General features: G+C 40.2%; 2 protein-coding genes across 2 annotated transcripts in view; both read left to right on the top strand.

Annotated features, from left to right (window-relative positions):
* The first annotated feature begins 677 nt into the window (after positions 1–677).
* Positions 678–1,639, top strand: saa (serum amyloid A). The gene is made up of 3 exons (XM_031846828.1): positions 678–765; positions 917–1,055; positions 1,501–1,639. The coding sequence occupies exons 1-3, from the start codon at positions 678–680 to the stop codon at positions 1,637–1,639; spliced, it is 366 nt and encodes a 121-aa protein (XP_031702688.1).
* Positions 1,640–3,929: 2,290 nt separating this feature from the next.
* Positions 3,930–20,602, top strand: part of apba2b (amyloid beta (A4) precursor protein-binding, family A, member 2b) — a 53,773-nt gene continuing 37,100 nt past the window's right edge. The window contains exons 1-2 of the mRNA XM_031846055.1: positions 3,930–4,109; positions 17,156–17,206. The gene's annotated coding sequence lies outside the window, so the exon portion shown is untranslated. The remainder of the gene's footprint in view (positions 4,110–17,155; positions 17,207–20,602) is intronic.

Raw genomic sequence — 20,602 nt, forward strand, 5'->3', positions numbered from 1 at the left:
CCTTGAATTAATATTAGTTTCCAAGTTTTGTTGCCTGTAGTCTCCTGTGTTTGTGTCCATCTCTGGAGTTATTGCTGGAGAGTATATAAAAGTATATCAAAGTATATATATATACACACAACAGCAACAAAAGCAAAAACTGCAGTAGTGGTAACAACACTAATTCATTTTTTTGTAGCAATTTTCTTGTAAAAGTCCCAAATGTTTTAAATTACGATGACAACATAAACAAAAGGGATCAAAAACGATCAAAATATTAGACAAATATAAAAAAGAGATATTTTAACATATTCATTTTCTGATTTGTCATGACATGCAGCAAAAAAATCTTTTCCACCTTTTTGTTTACGTAAAGCTTGTTGTTGTCCCTGCCTTTGCACAACTCTGAAATGTCCACAGTGTGTAACCGGCCTTCAAATGGATAAGAAGTTCCACTATTCAGAAATCCTACAACTCAGCTTGTTTCAGAGTAGAATATAAGTCAGTCCGATCAGTGGAGTCCTCACTGATAAGATACTCTAGAATCTATCAGGAGTTACTCTAAACTCTGCAGGAACGGCAAAGTAAGTTTGAAAGACCTGAAAAATATGAATGTATGTATATTATGTTGTGTTTAAAGGTGAACTATATGTCATTTTTGTTTGTTTGTTTTCCTTTTAGACATCTACAGTATAACCATGAAGTTGCTTCTGGCAGGGATTGTTCTGATCCTAATTGTGGAAGCCAATGCCAACTGGTTCACCTTTCCTCGTGAAGCCGTTCAAGGTTAGAAATATGACCCTTTTAACATAGCCACAAGAACAATGTGTTTGGTTGTATTCCATATGTCCGGATTACGTGTTTTAGCAATGACAATGACATGAACATTTGTGAATTCTCTCATTCATTTTACTAAACTGTCTTCTGTCATGATCAGGAACTCGTGATATGGCGCGAGCATACACTGATATGGTGGAGGCCAACTATAAGGAGTCGGACAAATACTTTCATGCCAGAGGAAACGCTGACGCTGCCCAGAGAGGAGAGGGGGGCAGGTGGGCAGCTGAGGTTATCAGGTGAGGAGTGAGAGCAGCAAGAGTAGGAAAGCATTATCTGCTTTTACATTGTTAGCTGTTGCGTATTAGTTTTTTTCTCAAAAAGAAATCATTCTTGTTAAAAAAAAAGCTGCAGATGGATCTAAGAGAATTTTTCTACATTCTTATTGATGTTTGGTAAATTGTAAATTATCTCAGGGATCATTTTTCGGCCCTTTATTAAATGCTATAAGCTCACACAATTCAAAAGGCATTATATGTTGTTATTTCTATGCAGATGGAAAACAGATCTTTGTATCAAACATTGTATAAATTATGAATATCACCTGATTAAGCAATCTGCAGGCCTACCTTAATAAGGCTTCAACTCATGGACCCTTTTACAGCACTTTGTAAGTAGGTTTTGAAAAGTACTTGTTCTGTCATCTGCTCGTGCTGCTATTTTTTATTTATTTTCTGATCTCAGTAATGCCAGAGAGTGGGTGCAAGAAATAACAGGTCACGGTTCTGAGGACTCTGCTGCTGATCAGAAGGCAAATGAGCATGGGCGCAGTGGAGGAGATCCCAACGATTACAGGCCACCAGGACTTCCTACAAAATATTAGTATGAAAGACATTGACATCAATCAATAATAAAACAAATGATTGAAAGGTCTAGTGTTGGAGTTATTGACATGCAGACACAGTATACAGTGTTTTACACAACACACAATTTACAATTGAGATTTTCTTTCGTCATGGGATTTAACCCTGTTTACTGTCCTGCTGTGTTTGTTGTTACCGCACACCTCTGATCTCATGTCTCTTAACCACTAGTCATCATTACTGCAAAAAATAATGTGTTCTCAGATAACTGATTAAATACTCTTTTTTAAATTTGCCCACATCAGAAACGGTTTCTGACCCAGCCCAAACTTGCAAGAAGTATAGGTATAGATTCAGTATAGGTTCAATCTTTGCAGAGGCATTTCACAGAGAGATCCCCCTGGGCTGCTATAACAGCTGTATATGTTAATTTATTAATAGTAAGTCCATTATTAGCATATTAATATATACTCCAATATCACTTCTTCATTGTACTATCTCCCAGAGAAATAAAAGTAACTGACAAGATGATTAAACAAACATATTGCAGCAGTAACATCATGAATTGACACTGGGCAGTGATAAACAACATAATTCAACAATAAACACGGAAATTATAATAAATTTCCGTCGCAAACCTCTGCTTATAGACATACTGTGTATATATATATATATATATATATAATTGCCCCACTATGTTGTCAGATGGATGGGCTGTGTATCACTAATAGAGTTGGATACTATTCTTTTTTTGGTAATCCTAACCTTTCTGCATTTAAAAAAATATAACGTTTTTTTATGAATATTCCTCCTGTACACATTTGAGCATTTTTGACTTGATTGCCAGATCAAAAGTTATTTTGTTTTATTTTTTTGAAAATATAGCATGATAAGCGATTATTTGTTGGTGAAATAATCTTGCCTTTCAAAGGGTATTAAGTCTGGCTCTCTGATGCATTGTGGATTTAATGTGCCAGATTTCATCCGTGTCCATCAGTGATCAAGCTATTAGAGCTTCATTCAGCTGTAATGTTAAGACATGACCACTCGGTGGCAGCGCTGGCCTGCTGTCCATGAATTGAAAGGCTGAGGCGCTTCAGAGGGAATCTTCCTTTTGATGTAATTTATAAATTTATTTTAATTTATACAGTATTTAATCTCAGAAGGAATAACACAATCCAGGCCAATGCTCTATTGTAGTTGATACAGTTACGCCAAAATTTAACAGGTTATTCTGAATAATACACAATACTCAGAAGACATTTTTCTTTTTCCTCAGAAGAAGGAATAAACCCTTTGATAACTTTTTTCTGCATTTTAAAATGTAATATCTCAGCATCACAAATTGAATTCCATTCAACTCTATTGTGAACAGAGAAGTGTGAGCTGCGTATCTCAGAGCCTGCTGCAGACACTAGAGGTGAGAATACTTGTTTTTCTGTAACTTTTTGTGAACTGATTTTTTGAAAAATCCTACAGATCATTTTACAAGACTTGCCATTGATTTAAAGACATATTTAGATTCCTCAAATACTTCCAAAGGCCCTTGCACGCACACACAGGTGATATCAACTATTCTGATTGATTAGCCTTTAGCTCAGTGTGGAGCTATGCAGGTATAACATAAAGTCACCAAACTCAACTTATCAATAGAAACGATGAAGGTGAAAGATGTCCTTCCCAGTTGTAGCCTACAGTTGTAGGCTACATTTACAGCAACTATGACATACATATATAATCATGAGTCTTGAGATTTGTTGTCATAAACTACATAAGAGAAAAAAAACCCTGTGTAGGAGGGACAATGGCTGAGTTGGTGCTCAAAAGGCCTATTAAAAACATCCCACCTTTTAAGCCAATTTTAGGAGTTAGGCCAAGATGGTAGCGAGGTGGCATATGAAGATAAGATTCATATCATATATTTTCATAATATTGTATTACTTATATATACATGGGAATACAGCATTAATATGTTTTCTTTGCCAAGTAGTTTAGAAATGAGTAATTTCCTGCTGCCATCTGTGTTTGGTGTAGGTTAAGGGGCGATATTTCTCAGTAAAAACGTTTTTGTGTACCATACAGTTTTCTTTGTTCACATGACCGAGTCTTTCAAGAATATTTAGTATAAATGTATTTAAGAATGTGGTGAGTAATTTGCAGAATTTATGAAAGTTTGGCACGTGGTTAGCACACATCTTAAAATGCATGGGCTCTGTAGTAACGGATTACTCTGTGTCCATGTAACGTTAACGCACGAGCTCGCGCTGCTCGGGTGGGGTAGCTGGCTCTCGCGCAGGGCTGTATTCACAGACCAGACAACCGCAGTGGGTTCGTTTTGTTTTATACTCGTTCCGGGGCGGCGCTATCAGGCAACCGTGCTCCTTACGCTTTCTGTTGGTAAAACACGCACTGAGTGATGCGAGACCTGCCAGCACCATCCCTCACAAAACCCCGAAGGAGGTGACTTGATCAGCATATGACATTCTGCAGGTAAGACCTTATTCTTTGTTAATCATCGGTAAACATCGATAAGCCCCGCTCTGCCAGCGAGGCTGTAGTACTCGTCCTCCAAGGCATCCGGAGGAGCGGTGGGTGGATGCTGATTTGCTCAGCCTGTGGATTTGTCCTCAGCATCAGTGTTAACAACAGGGCGGTGAGCTTTGACCGACAACGTTTCTTGTTTTTTAGAAGTCTGGCTTGTTATTAAGGATATATGTAACTCAGATTGTGGTATTTTGGACGACTGTGCACACCTATTGCTACAATTATCGGTGATTCATCCACGCGCAGCTTAGTCTACGCCTAAAATGATCGATTGTAGTTATATTGCTTTAGTCCTTTTAGTGTGTCATGAGATGTGGAAGGTCATTCATTTGTAGGTGTACTTAATGGTCCAATTCCTTTCCTGCATCGTTTCATTAAACGGCACCTTAGGCATGTGGATGCTCCTCTGAGTTCTCTTTGTGGAAATGGCAAATTCAACCCCGATATCTACTTATTTTCTTTAATTTACACACTATTGCTCCATACATTAAGTCCCTGCCATCCATGGTGCTGCTATAGATTAAAGTTATGAACTGTGTGAGGTGCATTTCACCAGTCCACCACTTAGCCTCTGCAGAAAATACAAGTTAGTTGTTTGAGGGATAACCATTATGTAATGTAGGTATCTGAAGTCTATATTTGGTGGTGGACTTTGGTGCCTGCTGTGTACCAATCTGTGCCCGTCCCGGCCAAAGGGGGAGGGCAGCCCCCGGCAGGCGTTGTGTGTGGCTGTTCATTGTTCAGGGCGAGCAGGGGACAGGCTCACAAGGTCTGCGTTGCAATTATATATCCTAAGCTTCTATCCTCATCCGGTCATGCAGCATGCATTTCAGTAGCCATCGTCCACTTGTATGATATCTTTGGGCTGTCCGATGTTTAAAGTACGAGTGGTGTTTTGTTGGTTTCTCTCACAAAAGCAATATTGTCCCTGGAGTTAACCACTGTGGAATATATATATATATAGTACATGTTAAATTGCATTAGGTTAATAACAGTGGTTCAAGTTTTGCTTTGATACAGTAATATTTAAATATTTGAACACTTCCATTTAATATTTGGATTTAATTTTTCACTTCTATTCTGCTAAAATTAAGACACAAGTAAACATTTGGATTGTCGGTTGCTGAGAAAACAAAATACAAATTCGATATTTATTGAACCTCTGTACAGATAACATAAAACAACACTCCCATCTTAGCTGTTATAATTGATCTACTAATCTGAATTTGTGTATTGTAACTAGTGAGTAGGCCGAGACATTCAGTGTGGGGACATTTCTGTAAAACTCTGAGGCAAACAAAGTGGATGACAGTGGGACAGAATAAAGATGGAAGAAAGGGCTTGTACCGCGGGGAGTGGAGAACAGAGAGAGAACAATGGCTGAGGAAGAGGGTGATGACCAGCGCTATGGAGGAGACTAATGCATGGCCATTAGAGAAAGTGAGAGGTCCCTGGAGAGCCATGATATCAACCTTATAAGGCCTTGGAGAATGCCCCCATGTTTGTGATGTTGAAAGTGGGGATACAAAGTTTTCATTTCATACCTTTCCTTTAGGTCTGTGCTCTCTTCCTCTGCACTGGCCTCTCTTTCACTCCACTGCTTTGTCTCACCATCTCCGTAGCCTAGGATACTGTATTTTTCTGTATAGCACTGAAGGACAAACACCCTCCCTGCAGCCTGCTGGGATCTTATTCCTGCTGCAGCTGGAGGATACTAAATTGGACCCCGGGGGAGGAAAAGAATAGGACAACAACCTCCAGCCCTGCTGCACTAATTATTAAAGATAATAACTGTTTGGAAATGTGTGATTAGCCTATCAAGACAATTGATCTAAACACACTTGTTATGAGGTTTGGCTAAACAACAATATTCCTTTAGCTGCCTTTGCACTGTGGATGGCAGTGCCACAGGGAAATTACTCCATATGTAATATCTTCTTAAAAGCTTTGCTCTGTAAGCTATGGATTTCATCTACTCAACGTTTACGTTCTCTTCTCTGTTCACAACATCGGTGTGGGCGGAGGTACAATAACACACTATTTTGCCCTTCGGCAATAACAAAAGATAATAAAACCCCGTAGATAGGGCTACAAGGTGGGTGTTGATTTTCATGTTGCATAAACTGATTTATGAGTCTTTTGTGAGAGAAGTGGTGCTGTGTTGTTACTGAACTGTATTGCTGCATGTAGAAAAGCTTTGTGTGAGCAATTAGAAACAGTGAACTGCTGTTCAACACAGGATTTAGCATGAAGAAGGTGGACTGTGCGCCACACGGTTGATGTGTGTTATAGCAACCAGACGAATTACAGATGACGCGGGCTAGCTATACATTACACCTCAGTGCTCGGAGGCTAATCCGCTGAAAATGAATTTGTGAAGACTTTTTTTTATTTTTTTCATGAGGTAATTTCCAATCAGAACAAAGGAACTGATGCTATTTTGATGATGGTCGACTGTATGGATGCATCTGACTCATATTGTTCTTACAGATTAAAATGTTGATTGTTTAGTTTAATCCTTATCAAATATCTGTAAATTGTTAAAAAAACATATCACCATATCCCAGAGCCCAAGGAGCTATTGTTAAAGTGCTTGTTTGATAGCACAAACACCCAAAATACTTTCTTTAATTGCAATGATTTTAGACGTGTCTATTGCTATGAATCAGAAAATACTCCTCTATTCCAGCAAGCTTTCCATGGCTGCTGTCATAGTGTCCTGAGTTGCTCCATTATTCACCGTCTCTGGAGGATTCATCTCCAGATGACATCATCACTACAGTCAGTATCTCTGCAGCTTCACAAACCAACACTGAGCTGTACAATATTATAGAAATCAGATGCATATGAATCACATTTCTGAATGTATATTTACTGTAGCTGAGTAGTCATGAGTTTGACTCACTTCAATGTTTCTACAATTCCTTCTGGAACAAAATCTCAAATATTCTTTCAGAAATCAACCTGCTTATTGATCACACTGTCTCTGTTGAGTCAGATCTGGGTTCAGATGCAGATAAAATAAAAATCTGAACGTCTTTAGAAGGTTGTGCAGCCTTGCCAGAGATATTTGCTCTTTAAGTACAACGTGGCTTTTTGTTGCCGTCAGCAATATCAAGCTGAATTCAGAATAAAACCTCGGCAAAAACTTTGTTAGGGCCAGCTGGAGTGGTCAATAGCAAGAAAGAATTTAGAGCTGACAGAAGCATTTCACCTCAACATGGACCAATTGAAAATATGCTGAACCTTTCAGTCCATACTGATTGTGTTTCATAAGGTTATATTAAAAAGCACTGTAACGTAATATATCTACAGAGTATGTTCTTCGACTCATCATCCTTAAACTGCACAGCTTTGCTGGTTGTTCAGTTTGCACTGTAAGGACTTCAGTCTTCTGGGTGTCGGCTTGCCATCAAATATTGATTTTGCTTTTTCCTCAGAGTTTGGAGACTAATCATAGTTCCCTGTTCATCAAAAGAGGATATGGTTTTTAGGTTTACTTGTGGGCTGGATTACAGCATCAAAGCTTAGTCACAGTTGAAAGTGACTCACCGTCCCATATCAGATGATGATGTCGCTCCTAAGAAATATTGACATCACACGAGTTCAATTTGAAATCCGTCTTCCAAGTTGATCATTGTTAGGCACCAATCGATCAGCCACGACCGGTCATGAGACTAGAAGTATAGATATAGAAGAAGATATATGTTTTCTTATGTTTAACATCCTAACACCAACATTTGCTCTAAGCAGCAGCTTCTAATACATAATACAAATAAACCACTAGTGCTAAGATTCTTTTTAATCAAAGCAAGTTAAATAAAAATGCAATCATTAATTTCCTAATAATTTAATTTGTGTGTTTTAGTGCAAATAACCACTATAGATGACAATAACATAACGATGACATGTAGAATTTGACAGTTGGCACTGACTTCGGGGCAGTTAAAATGATTTTTCAGGATATTGGTAAAAAAAGTTAGTCTGAAGCTTTGCTGTCAATTCTAATTCTGAGAAAGAAAATCGTAATTGGCAGGTCAGATTTAAGAAAAACTGGAAATCGGCATTCACTGAATCGACCATAAAAATTGCAATTGGTGCATCTCTATTTGACCTTTCTTATTCAAATTTGTATCCAATTATCATCACATGATATATGAGCAAGATACTGGATTGAATCATATTGTTTTAGCTTAAGCAGTCACACATATTTCTTTTTAAAGCTGTGTCTCTATGCGATGTCGGATCAAGGATATAATTTGCCATACTATAACTCTACAAAAGGCCAAACATTCACGGTCACTTGTCTCTACATAAAGCAGGAATATCCTGAAGCAGTTGGGTCAGCAGCCCTTGTTGTCCGGCTCTTGACATTGTTCTAGTATCACGCACATGAATATGACAGCCACATCGGTGTTACTCAAGTTGTTTTGACAGCGCTGTCTTATCCCATTTTACTTTTTTCCTTGAAAGTGTGATCTGAGTTTCTGCCTCTGTCATGCTTTTTTCCCCTAAAGCCTCAGTAGACTGCTTTGATTTGGAGACAAAGCTATTGCCTAAAGCTTTCATCCACTGGGTACTATCAGTCTGAAGGGGCTGGATCGGTCTTTGAGAGGCCAAGCATTATTGATGTTGAAGTGTTGACTTTTGGTTCAGGGGTTTAATCTGCTACTATTACTCTTTAATAAAAGGGAAACGTCTGTGCCAGGCGTGGTGAATGGGGAACTGCTTGGACATTTCTTGTTTGATTGTTTGTGACAGTTCTCAAAATGTGAGCCAGTCTGGGTTCAGCTGGTTCATAGTGTGCAAAGTTACTTTTAACATAGTTTCTATTCAAAGACGAAGGCAGAGAGAAAGATGATCGCCTCAACGTCAGTGATGATGCAACCTCCACAGCATTCATCAGTGTTTTTCGATATTCCCTTCTCATTGTCAATAACGGGTCTCTGTCCTCAAGGTTTGAGAAGTCGGTCTCGTACTTGTCTTTGCTCCCTTGACCTCCTCCAACACAATATTGACCTGCACCTTCAAGTAACTGATATCGAAGCAGTTGGGGCATGAAGAGATGTGTGAGAGATGTTGCAGGCCGGCAGGGAAGGCCAAGGCTACACTGTCTCTAGACGGAGATCCTTAAAAACCCCATTGCTTCCAAACAGGCAGCCACACAATCTAAACACTGCTCTTCATAGGCGTTCTGTTTTGTGACTGCTGCGGACAGGAACGGCACTCATAAATATCTCAAACGTGACACCCTTGTCTTCGCAGAAATCTTCTTTTTTTCACTTTTTAAAGACAATATAATGCATCTCACAAATTTGGAAAGCTGCTGTGCTGTATTATTTCACTACCGATTTGTTCTTCCCAGCAGTATCAGGTATCGGCAACTAGATGGTACCACACGAAGTATGTGTTCCTTCGAGCCGTTCCCTACTTAAATTTAAGAATGAGTGCGGTGGTGTCCCCTAGAATCAATGAGGTGATGCATGCACATCATTTTCACCTCTCTTCATGTCATTAGCATGTAAATGAGTCCAAATCAGTTTCACACTCTGTGACTAAATCAGGTCACGTTGGGAGGAAAGCAAAATGGCTAAGAAAGTGGGAGAACGAAAGAAAGCCTTCTCCCACAGTGCTTGGTGAAAGAGAAACCCATTCATAGCTGCATTAATCATGGGTGGCACTAAAGAATCGCTCTGAAACGACACCCAGAGAGCGAGAGAGAGAGAGAGAAAGAGAGAGAGGCATTGAGATAGTCTTATTGGTTAACTGGATCTGTCTGAATCCTGCTGCTTTCCCGTCACAGTTGTGTCCTCTAGCTCAGTGTAAGTTAATCATATGACTCTAGTTAGGGTTCAGCTCTGTGAACGCACTTTGTATGAAACAACAGTTATAAATAACTAGTTCAAAGGTCTAGTTGAGATCTGTAATGACATCTTGTTTGCTGAGAAAACTGGGACTACGTTGACTGACCGGCTTCTTAACACAATGTTCACATCCTCCGCAATATACCCATCTTACCAACCCTCCTGCTGCACTACGAGTTATAACAGGGCTCCTCTACCTCGGTAAGCTGTCACTTATGTCACTTGTGATGACATTACTTATGCCTAGGATACATTGTCCAAGCCAGCTCATTAGCTGCCACACTTGTGTGAGGGGCAGCAGGACATCAGCATTCAGCCTCATCTCCTGCTGGTATTGTTGGGATGCACAGACACATTCACATCCGGTGAACTTCTTCTCTCAACAGAGAGATTGCTGCTATTCGAAGAAACAATGTTGCCTCCGGAAAGGTAAATGCATTTCCACATACAAGGCAGCACGCTGTTGTTAATCAAGCATGGTCAATCAGGTTGAATCTTGAATTGCTTTGGAGTACCAGCCTCAGGGCCATTATTTCTACAGCCAAACAGGTTTGTTGATTGACGGCACAGATGATTGTTCATCATTTGTGTCATAAAGCTGATGGAGAGCAACCAGATGGTTGTTTTATCTTCAGTGTGAGAAGTGCTCGGAGGGAAGCAAGGAAAGAGGCTGCAGATAGAAAAAGAGAAAGCAGAAACATGTAAGCCTGAAAATGATTCTTAAACAATAGGGGCAAATATATTATGATGATTTTTGAGTGCTTAATTAAATGTGAATATAAAAATGTGGTTAATGTTTGGTGCTGTTCAATGGGGCCTTAAACCTCGTTTTTGAACAATAAACATAGACATGGGCCTGTTTCCCTACAAGGATCATTGAACATTTGTTTAAGATTAAGCAATTGAATAAGAACTTATTTCATTCTGTGTTGCAATATGAAAAATCACTTGTGTAGCACATCACGCTACCCGCAAGATTAGATATTACTTCATTCGTATGTTGATTTTGATTGATTTCCAGTCAAGCTTTAGTTTTTAGTTTAGTTTTAGTTTTAGATCATTTTAGACTTTGTTTTGGTACATTAGCATCAACCCTCTGACTGGAGGAAGGTAGGCGAGGTTGTCTGATTAGACAGTTAAGCAGAAGCTGATGTGCAACATCCATCTGCTGCCATGCTGTTGTGTGGTGAAGGTTGAGAAAAAAACCCCAGTTACATCCCAGAACCTCAGCAACACATCAAAGACCAGACTCAGCAGGAGCCTTTGTTATTGCTGGCCGAAGCCTTCCTCTTTGTTCTGCAGTGTTATATAGGCCATGTTTCTTTTGCTATTACTCACGCACCTTTTGGGTTACAGTATTGCAGGAGTAAAGATCCTGCAACACTTTTAAATAGCAGATACTCGGGACATGCATTCTGTTTGTGTCTGTTGTTTTCTGGTCGACTGTTTGGATATGAGGTCAAACGTGGATGATGTAACGATACATCAGGATCTTAGGGAAGCTTCAGGAGTGATATTTCTATGAAATATTGACAATAAAATCGGGGTGGGTGATATAACCTGAAATTGATATCAGACTATTTTTGGGGCGTATTTGCAGTGACTGTATTATATCATGGTATTACTAAATTAAAAAGGATACTCCACTCAAAACATTATTCTACCAATTTTCACTCTATTGACAATGTAATAGTCTACTTGCCAGCCTATATGGAAATATATCTTAAGAAAGAAAAAAATATTTTAAAAAGTAGCAGGACACCAATTTGCGTACGAGTCGCAGCGGTTCAGCTGTTTTTAGTGAGTTACTGTCATTGCTCATGTGTTCCCATGATGCATTGCAATGTTTTGGAACTACTTTTGAATAACAACCAGTACAGAATTCGACAGGTCTTTGACCAGGTGGCTGTGGAGATTGACTCAATGAATGTCTTTTACATGGATGTTAATATTGGAGACCTGTTGTTATTGAGCTCGTGCATGAAAATATACAATGTGCACAGTGGCTCTGTGATTTGAAACGCTGATGAGCTTTTGGCGGGAAACAATTATTGTTTACTTCAAATGTTGCGTTTTTCTTTAAACACAAATATCAGAGTACAAAGCAAAATACAAACATGGAGGCTACTTTAGAATAAGACCTCAGTCGCTGATAAAATCCTGGCTTTTATCTGTTGTCCTGTACGCATGCTAATGTGCTCAATTACAGGAAATCAATCTATCAAGAGAGACGTCATCAAGAGTGAGAGTTGTGTATGAGAGAACTTTCATTTTTTTCTTAGCGATGAGTGGCAAACCATAAAGCCAGACAATAAATACGGTCTCTGCAGACTTATAAAGTGCACATCCTTCTGGAGGGTTCACACCCACACAGGGTCAGAACAGTGCTGAATAGGAGGTCCTGTAGCTCAATTAGTAGATTGCACACCGTTAATGCTGAGTCTTCTTTTACAACACAAACACCTAATTATACTAAATGAGTGCCTAAAAGCGTTAGTCATGTTACATAATCTTTTTATTTTTAGGGAGCATTTTGTGACTACTCTACTGTACAAATTCTAATATCTTTTATTTACAGTTAACAACACAACAGGAAACGCAGTAGTTTCCGATTTGCCATGTATTCAGAGAACGTTTCCGTAAAGAACTGTACATCTCAAGACACTATAAACAGACAACACTGGACATATAGTACACTGCTTTAAACTACGGTCTGATTTTGAGTTCTTGTGTCAGTGTTCATGGTTCTACTTAATCACTCACCTGTCGGGATATACACAATATTATGCACCATATTCTGAAGACGATCACAGTAATAATGTTGCGTTGAATGTGTTTCTTAAGGCTGACTGCTGAACAGCACTGAGAGTAAAGCTGAAGGTCAGGACATTCCTAACTGGACTGTTAGCAGCCAGTGGCTCGTTGATCTCCGCTCTGCCTGAGAGCCCACTCATTTCATCCTTGCTTCCATCTTTACGTGCCTCAGGTCTGTAATTCAGGATAGAGAGCTTAGTTATTGCTGTGGGACAGGAGGTCAAGACATCATGGCAGTGAGCAACCTTGAAAAAATGTTGACGCGGTGTAAAATGCCAGGGAGCAGCTTATGCAAGGTTTGAGAGTGAGGGAGGATGGAGATCAATGTGGATAGATTTCCTGCTGGAGATGGGGTCTGATGAGCTGAGACGGAGGTGTGCATACAAGTGTGTTTATCTGTGAGCTTGTTTTTATGTCTATTTGCTCAATGCATGTTGAGTATTGAGTAGTGGTGCAACGGATCATAAAACCCACGATTGGGATCGGTTCAGCACAAAAGAAGAAAAAGGGAGCAAATACTACTTTTAAAGATCCCTGATCACGTTTTTTTGTCGCCGATACTAATTGATGATCATTGATGATCCATATTGGCAGATACAGATCCCTTTGTTGTTTGATTATAGCAGCTGGTCTACAAGGCTCCAGACTATTGTTTTTGCCATCCTCCAAAACAATCCTTTCAACCACTCTGAAGTCAGTGTAAACCATTTTTAATTGTTAGTATCACAATTGTTGTTTTTTTCATCACTAAAAACACACAATTCGAATGATAAGGAAATTAAAGTTGGTATTTTTATGGATTAAAACAAATCTTGTCATTAGTTGTTTTAATGATGTATTATAATATTCATGTTTCTGTGAAAACATCTCTTTCAACAACAACTGGATTTATTCACTAGTAGTGAGGTCTGCAGACTATTCCCATCAACATGCCTTCTCTGTTTTGGGTTCATAACAAAAAGCATTTTCGAAGAAGGAGAGTTATCATATCACTTCATAATTTACCCCTGAGGCTGCGTGTTTTAAAACATCACAACATATTAAAAATGATCTGCTTTCCCTCATTTACTCATTCATTTATTCTCCGACTTCACTGAAAATACCATTATCAGTGTTTGTGACCTGGAGGCTTCCAGTTTCCACCTCATACTTGTAAATTGTAAAACCTAATTTGTGAAGCTTTAAGGTTAGCACAGAAAAAGTTCCCCCCTTATGGACATATTCACAGTTTATCCACAACAGTGTGAATGATCAATATTAGCGACACAGGGTCTGTGTTTTTATTTAGTTTTTTTTTGTTTTATTTATTCCAGTCTCATTTTTTCCAGTTCTTGTCAGATAGCATCTAGAGCTAGCCAGGGCTTTTCGTGTTGAAAGCTCACAGCTAATTCTTTACAGCACAATATAACGACTCTTGAATACTGTGACTAGTCAGGAATGATCTATGAGGAATGACCTATGACATTGGAAAGGGAGTTAAGGAAAGCAGACGCCAAGGCAGCAGGAGCAGTTATTGGTAACAAGAAAGGGATTTATGTATCTGTATTTAAGCAAATACAGAAACTGTGAAACAAAAGTGGTTTCCTATGTTTGCTTCACAGTATCTAAGATGTTATGGTGCTGGGAATGACGCTGTACAATAGCTCAAGGTTCCTAGATTGCATGATTCTTTCCAGTTGTTTTTTTTCTTTTAGTATGATGGTAAAAGTGATCTGCTGAGTGTTTTGTCTCCATCACTGTATAGCTGCAGTGTGCTGCAGAGTGAGTTGGACCTGTGGGACCAGGACCAGCCTCAGGGATGTATGCAAGTAGGAGGAGGGGAGCCATAGTGAACTGGAGCAGTGGTTAGATGGGAGAGACACTGTCACTGTAACCATTTTGAACACAATATGTGTGTGTGACAAAAACGTTGTTCACACCATCACTTTGTGGGGATGCACCTAAAATATTGTCGCCACAAGAATAAGAGTGTGTTAATCTAAGGATTTAGAGTTTAAAGTGAGAGTTATGCTCAGAATAAGGTTAAGAATTAGGAAAACTGTTGGAGTCAAGCATGCACATGTCATGTTTAAGTTTGGGTAAACCTTTAGAGTTAACCTGTCATGGGAAGTTAAAGCTATGTCCTCACAAGTACACATTATTGTGTGAGTTGTCATTGAAAATTGAATATTGTTACCAGCTGCAGAAGCAAAGCTGGTATTGTTTTCATCTTGTGTGTGTGTGTGTGTGTGTGTGTGTGTGTGTGTGTGTGTGTCAACATGGTAAAATGTTGTCCTGAAGAGAAACACCTCCTGTAGCGAGAACTTCCACAGAAGCAGTGTTGACTACTCTGTGGCAGGTGTTTATATGTCTGTCTGTGGAGATTTTGTTGCTTTGATAGCGTCGCAACCATGCAAGATGCTGTCACGAAACTTTAGAGGTGTGTGTAAAATGAAGGCTGAGTTCGTGGATGGTGTGGTCTTAAGCACCTAACTTGCTGTTTTCTATAGCTGCTTTATTCTTTGTGTTACACTCAAGGCAATTCTCATCTCTTCTTGATCACTTGCAGTTCAAAAACTACTTTGCGTCATTCCCCCTCTCCAACACTTTGCCAGATAAACCAATAAATCTCTGCTGAGAAGAAGCATGTAAATTGTGTTGAGTTATTCTTTGAACTCAGCGGTTTTTAAAGTCAATTTTTTGATCTGTAGTTATTGCAAAGCCAAGTGGAAATCTCTTGATAAGATTTTGTGTAATTTGGCACATAGCTGCTACTGTCTTCATCACATCTTGCATCTACAGGGTTTTCCCTGAGACACGGACAGCTGCGGACCCCACGGCGTAGTAGTTATGTTTATGCTGTCTGCTTGGAGGACGTGCTCCACACATGCGCAGTAGATCACTACGCCACCACTTGTAGCATATTGGTCATGCTAACAAGTCCGTACAATCACAACAAATAGATGTGCCCACGCCTACGCCCTATGATGACTGAATTTGCGTCACACAGATGCCAGAAAGTATAACATCGGCTTTGAGAGGGCCTGGGCGTAGCTGTTTAACTGATAGCATTAAGCGTTACAATTCTCATTCTCATAACGGCTAATTATTAACATCCTTATGTGTCATTGATTTTATTTTGCACTGCTCGTGGCCAATGAGCCGATACACAATGGAAGGGCTACCACGAAAACACATGTTATGGATTCACAGAGTATAGAAATTTAACATTTATAAAACAGGCATGTTATGACAGTCTTCTTGCACCTATTTGCTAACTATCTAGCTAATTGGCATTTAATTAGTGTGCTGATCGTCCAGATGTTCTCCACATTGTTTTTTTTTGTTCATATTCTTAGATTTAGGCTTATTCGTGGCACAAAAACGCTTAGGCATTGCAACTAAGCAGTGTAAAGGCAGGGAAAACCCTGCACCTGCCTAGTTCTTTACCCCCTTCTGACCCTAGCACTTCACTCAACATAACCCCCCTACTGATTCTTGTAAAAGGGCAATCAAGCTGACACCGACAGTGTGCATGCTGCTGGTGTGTTTTCTGGTTAATCTGATCCAACTGCTGAGTGGGGACAGCAACTTGTGGCTGTCACAAGGGGACACAAGGGGCCGTGAGAATGAGATGTGACATTTGGCCTTGGCTTAGTGGCAGATGGTGAAGCCCTGCTGTCAAAGTTTGTGAGAATACAGCTGATGTTGGAAGTTCATCTTTTTAATGGCCAGTCACTCTCATGTAGCCACACCTCTGTTTCAAACAATAGAAGTCTGGTGTTGGAGTTTGGTTTGAAGTCAGATCTGAAGCACATCTCACTTCAGCTCTGTCAGAGCTCAAGCTCGATATGCTAGATCTGGGTGCTGATTAGAGGAGATTGAATGTCAAACTCACTGTTGCATGCTTAAGTTTAATTATAAAGTATATATATGTACTGTACAAGTATTGGTTTAATACTTTCTTTCTGAGCCTATATTATTTACTCATAACAAATGATATCCCATACTATTTCTGTATAATTTTTGTGTAGTTGAATAGTGTGAGTGTGTATCTATGTCAGGACAGTTTGCACAGGCTTTGGACAGCCTATGTTATGCATGATGCAAGTGCAAAGAAAAATGAATTTGAGTGCTTATTTCAGAGTCGAATAGCAACTGCGCACAGCGTCACTCTGCTTCGGGAGCCCACAATCCCGTTCCTCATCGACGCCCCTCACACCCAGGCAGGAGTACGACATCAAAGCTCAGTTTTCTAGCTGAACTGTGTGTCTTTCATGTGGGTTGTCAGTTTGATGCTCAGTTTGATACTCTTTTTTTCTTTTTGTGTTTTAGGTCATCGCCTGGAGCAAACGGTAGAGCGCCTCTGCTTACCTACGGATATCAGTGAGTTGGCTTTGCTGTGCCTTGGCAGGTTATTGCAGTACACCGAAAGAGTGTTGGAGGAATTCTTACAGTGCCACATGAAGAGTAGTCAAGGCCTCACAAATTGCAGAGACAGTTTAGACTTGGCGAATCTACACAGCAGTAATGGTGGTATGACCACTGTCCAATGTTGTTTCTTTGTATTGGCACAATTTGACGTGTCGCTGGGCGCTGAACAGACAGACACAGCAGCCTCTGGGCCCTATAGTGAGCTCCTTAACTCGCCCGGCTGTCCACTGAGTCATGCCATTGGAGCGTAGAAACAAACAGAGAAGGGAGGAGATGAGGAGACAGACTAAGGAGTAAAAGAGTGTAAGAAATAGGGAAGGTAAGGGTCAAGATATTTTGTTGTGTGGAGCTTTATTTAGGTAGGTGACCAGGTTACTTTTCTTGGTGTTTAAGGCTGTATATAGCTTGTGTCTGTAATGTTTTGACTTATCCATCTCTATGGTGGAGCATTGCAAAAACAGAGATCCTCTGCTAATAACCAGTCCATGTTGACGGTGCCGACAGCCTCGGTGTTAGACGAAGTAAATCACACACTTTCCACTAGTTATGTCAGTATTTTTAAAAGCCCATTAATTGATATCACACTTTCCTAACTGGCACATTGGAGTGTTTCGCAAAGGCTGCTTGAGAAAAACACACCACACGAATCTTCATAACAACTATTTGTTCATTTTTGCAGCGCTTCATTTACCACCCACTGAGTTATTGAATTCAGTGGTTGAACTAGCCAAGTAGAATGAACCTGCTCCGTCTTTATACCGCATTACTAATGCCAAGTTAAAGTTATCTCATTTGTGAATATGTTCAGAAAAAAAGCAACAGTCACATTATTGGAATATCGGGATGGATACATGTCCACGTCACTCGGCTCAAGCACAAGGTGAGAGGTCAGGAGTGAAATGGAGAGGGAGGACAGCATGAGGAAGTGGGCAGCTTGTGTGCCGATGGAGGAGGAGGAGGAGGAGGAGGAGGAGGAGGGAGAGCATCATGTGAGAACCAGTCTGAGGACATACTGTACTGTACAAGGGTGGAGGAAGAGGACGCACAAAACAACAGTTGAGCAAGCCACCATGTTGTGAGCCTCTCAACGCTGTCTTTATCATCATTTATTAATATTCTGCTAGAATATTCATCCGCCCTGGTACAGCGCCATCCTCCTAGAGAGAGAAATTAATAGAGCCCCGCATCATCCTGACACTCAACAGTGTATCACAGCCTCTGTTAGTGTAGTCACCTGAACATCGCCCATCATCCACCGACGCCTTCCATCCATTCCAGTTGTCTGCCTATTTCATGTTTACTGTTGATTTTGAGCACATCCTTTTTCTATAAAGGGATTAAAGGTGGACACAGCTGGGCTGTTTGCTTTGGGTTTCAGAGTTTGACCCACAATGTGATCTTTAAGGAGCTGGGACACCAAGACCAGATCACTGACATAAGCCTCACAGCCACACTCACTCTTGAGTAGGTCCGTAAACAGCTTCAGAATAGGTCTCCATCCATCTGCATGCCACTGATATGGTAAATCCATGGCTGTTTGGTGTCAGACGGGGAACTTTAGCGGCAGTCTAGTTTTTTGGATGGCTGCATTTGGAATTTGAGTCAGCCAGTGCAGTGGTGTGTGCTCAGTCTGCCAGCTGCTATGCTTCACTTATTCTGATTAAATCCTTTGAAGATGAAGAGAAGGACAAAAAAAATCTGGCAGACCCGTAATTTGTTATAAATCATCAAAAGCCAGAGAGGCTCCATCAATGTGTTCACTAGTTCTGTGATACCACACTGTGAATGTACTGATAACTAACCCCTAAATCACGGTGGAATTTGATACCACGCTATGAAGTCGGTCACATCTGTCATCACATATGCTGTTAACTTTGTGAGGAATCGTCTGTGTTTTCCCTCTCTTCTCCTTTCTTCTGCTCTTCCTAGGGATTGCAATTATCTGAAAACATAAAAGAATCCACAGTAGTTTGTGTGTATGCACAATATGAACGTGTGCCTGTGTCTGCTTCATAAAATAGCATGAACATTCTTCTGCTTATTGGAGGTTAATCAAATTTGCCAGCCCTCCGGCACAAAATATACGAGGTGGCCATAAATGTATGAGGTCTTCTGAGAAAGCTGTAACAAAAAAAGATACATTTTCCCCCAAGCAGGTCGTCTCTCATCCCCTGCTCAGATAGCAGTCACCCGCCGCAGTGTGTAGCTCAGCTAAAGTGCAGCGATTTATACTGATATAATCTGAATGAATGAATTTGAAATTGCTCTTCTCTGTAATACCAATACCCTAGAACCATCACACATGACCAGAAAACAATCGGCTGCCCAAATCCTTCCTGAATATGTAAAACACACACTAGAAAAAACACAATAAACTGCATGTGGTTTCCTACCGTCATTTTTACTACAGCATTTCCACTGCTGTATTGTGTGATAGAATGAATACAACTCACAGTTGACTAACCCCCGTATAGACACTAATGGGCAGTAAGGCGTCGTAAAAAACAGACTTCATTCAGGCTCACAAACAGGCAGCGATGACTACGGGCAACCGGCTCGAAGTTGTTGTGTAACGCCTGTATGTCGGTAGAGAAGGTCAGAGTGCAGGGTCAAATACCAAACATTGAATCAGCACCTGTTCAGGGTGCAACGGATCACAAAACTCAGGGTTCAGCATCAGCGTCATCGCATCAGCGTTTTGAGTGTCAGATCGGATCAGCAGAAAAAAAAAGGAGCAAGTGTAACTTTAAGAGATGGCCCGGTTACAGATTGCTAATCATTTGACGAGCCATGTCGGCCAGTACAGATCGTTTTTGTTGCTTTGTTGTCATCGTATACAAGGCTTCAGACTTTAGTTTCACCAACGTCCCTAAAAATCATTTCAGCAGCTCTTATCTTTTGCTTTTATTTAGTTATAGTCATCTACAGTGGTTATTTGCATACACACGCACAATTCAAATTATTAGGAAATAAAAGATTTTCCCTCCCAAGTTTCTATTTTATATATCGCTGTGAAAACATCTTCGAAACAACTCGATTTATTCAAGTTTCTCGACAAAAAACAGCGTTCGGATCATGGATCAACTCCGGTCCGTTCCACCTCTAGGACCTGTCATGATTCAGTGTCGTGTGCAGAGTTGTCAGGGCAGCCCTTTTTATCCACAAGGCCTATATGCTGCCCCTTAATACTATAGGGACTAAATGAGGGAAAGGTCCATGGTTTTAGTTTTAAAGCAGAGTGGAGAGACCAGATACAGAGTGATGTGATGTAAGGGGATTCAAATGAGAGCTGCATTAATCCAGATTTCTGTCGTCATGGGATGAGTGCTGCTGTTGGCTGTGTTTGGT

This window comes from Anarrhichthys ocellatus, unplaced genomic scaffold, assembly GCF_004355925.1.
Source record: "Anarrhichthys ocellatus isolate YVR2014 unplaced genomic scaffold, GSC_Weel_1.0 scaffold6, whole genome shotgun sequence".
NCBI classification, from domain to species: domain Eukaryota; kingdom Metazoa; phylum Chordata; class Actinopteri; order Perciformes; family Anarhichadidae; genus Anarrhichthys; species Anarrhichthys ocellatus.

Coding starts and splice junctions, on each gene's coding strand:
- saa (XM_031846828.1), top strand. CDS start 678: ATGAAGTTGCTTCTGGCAGGGATTGTTCTGATCCTAATTGTGGAAGCC. Junction 766..916: donor TCCTCGTGAAGCCGTTCAAG/GTTAGAAATATG, acceptor TGTCATGATCAG/GAACTCGTGATATGGCGCGA. Junction 1,056..1,500: donor TGGGCAGCTGAGGTTATCAG/GTGAGGAGTGAG, acceptor TTCTGATCTCAG/TAATGCCAGAGAGTGGGTGC.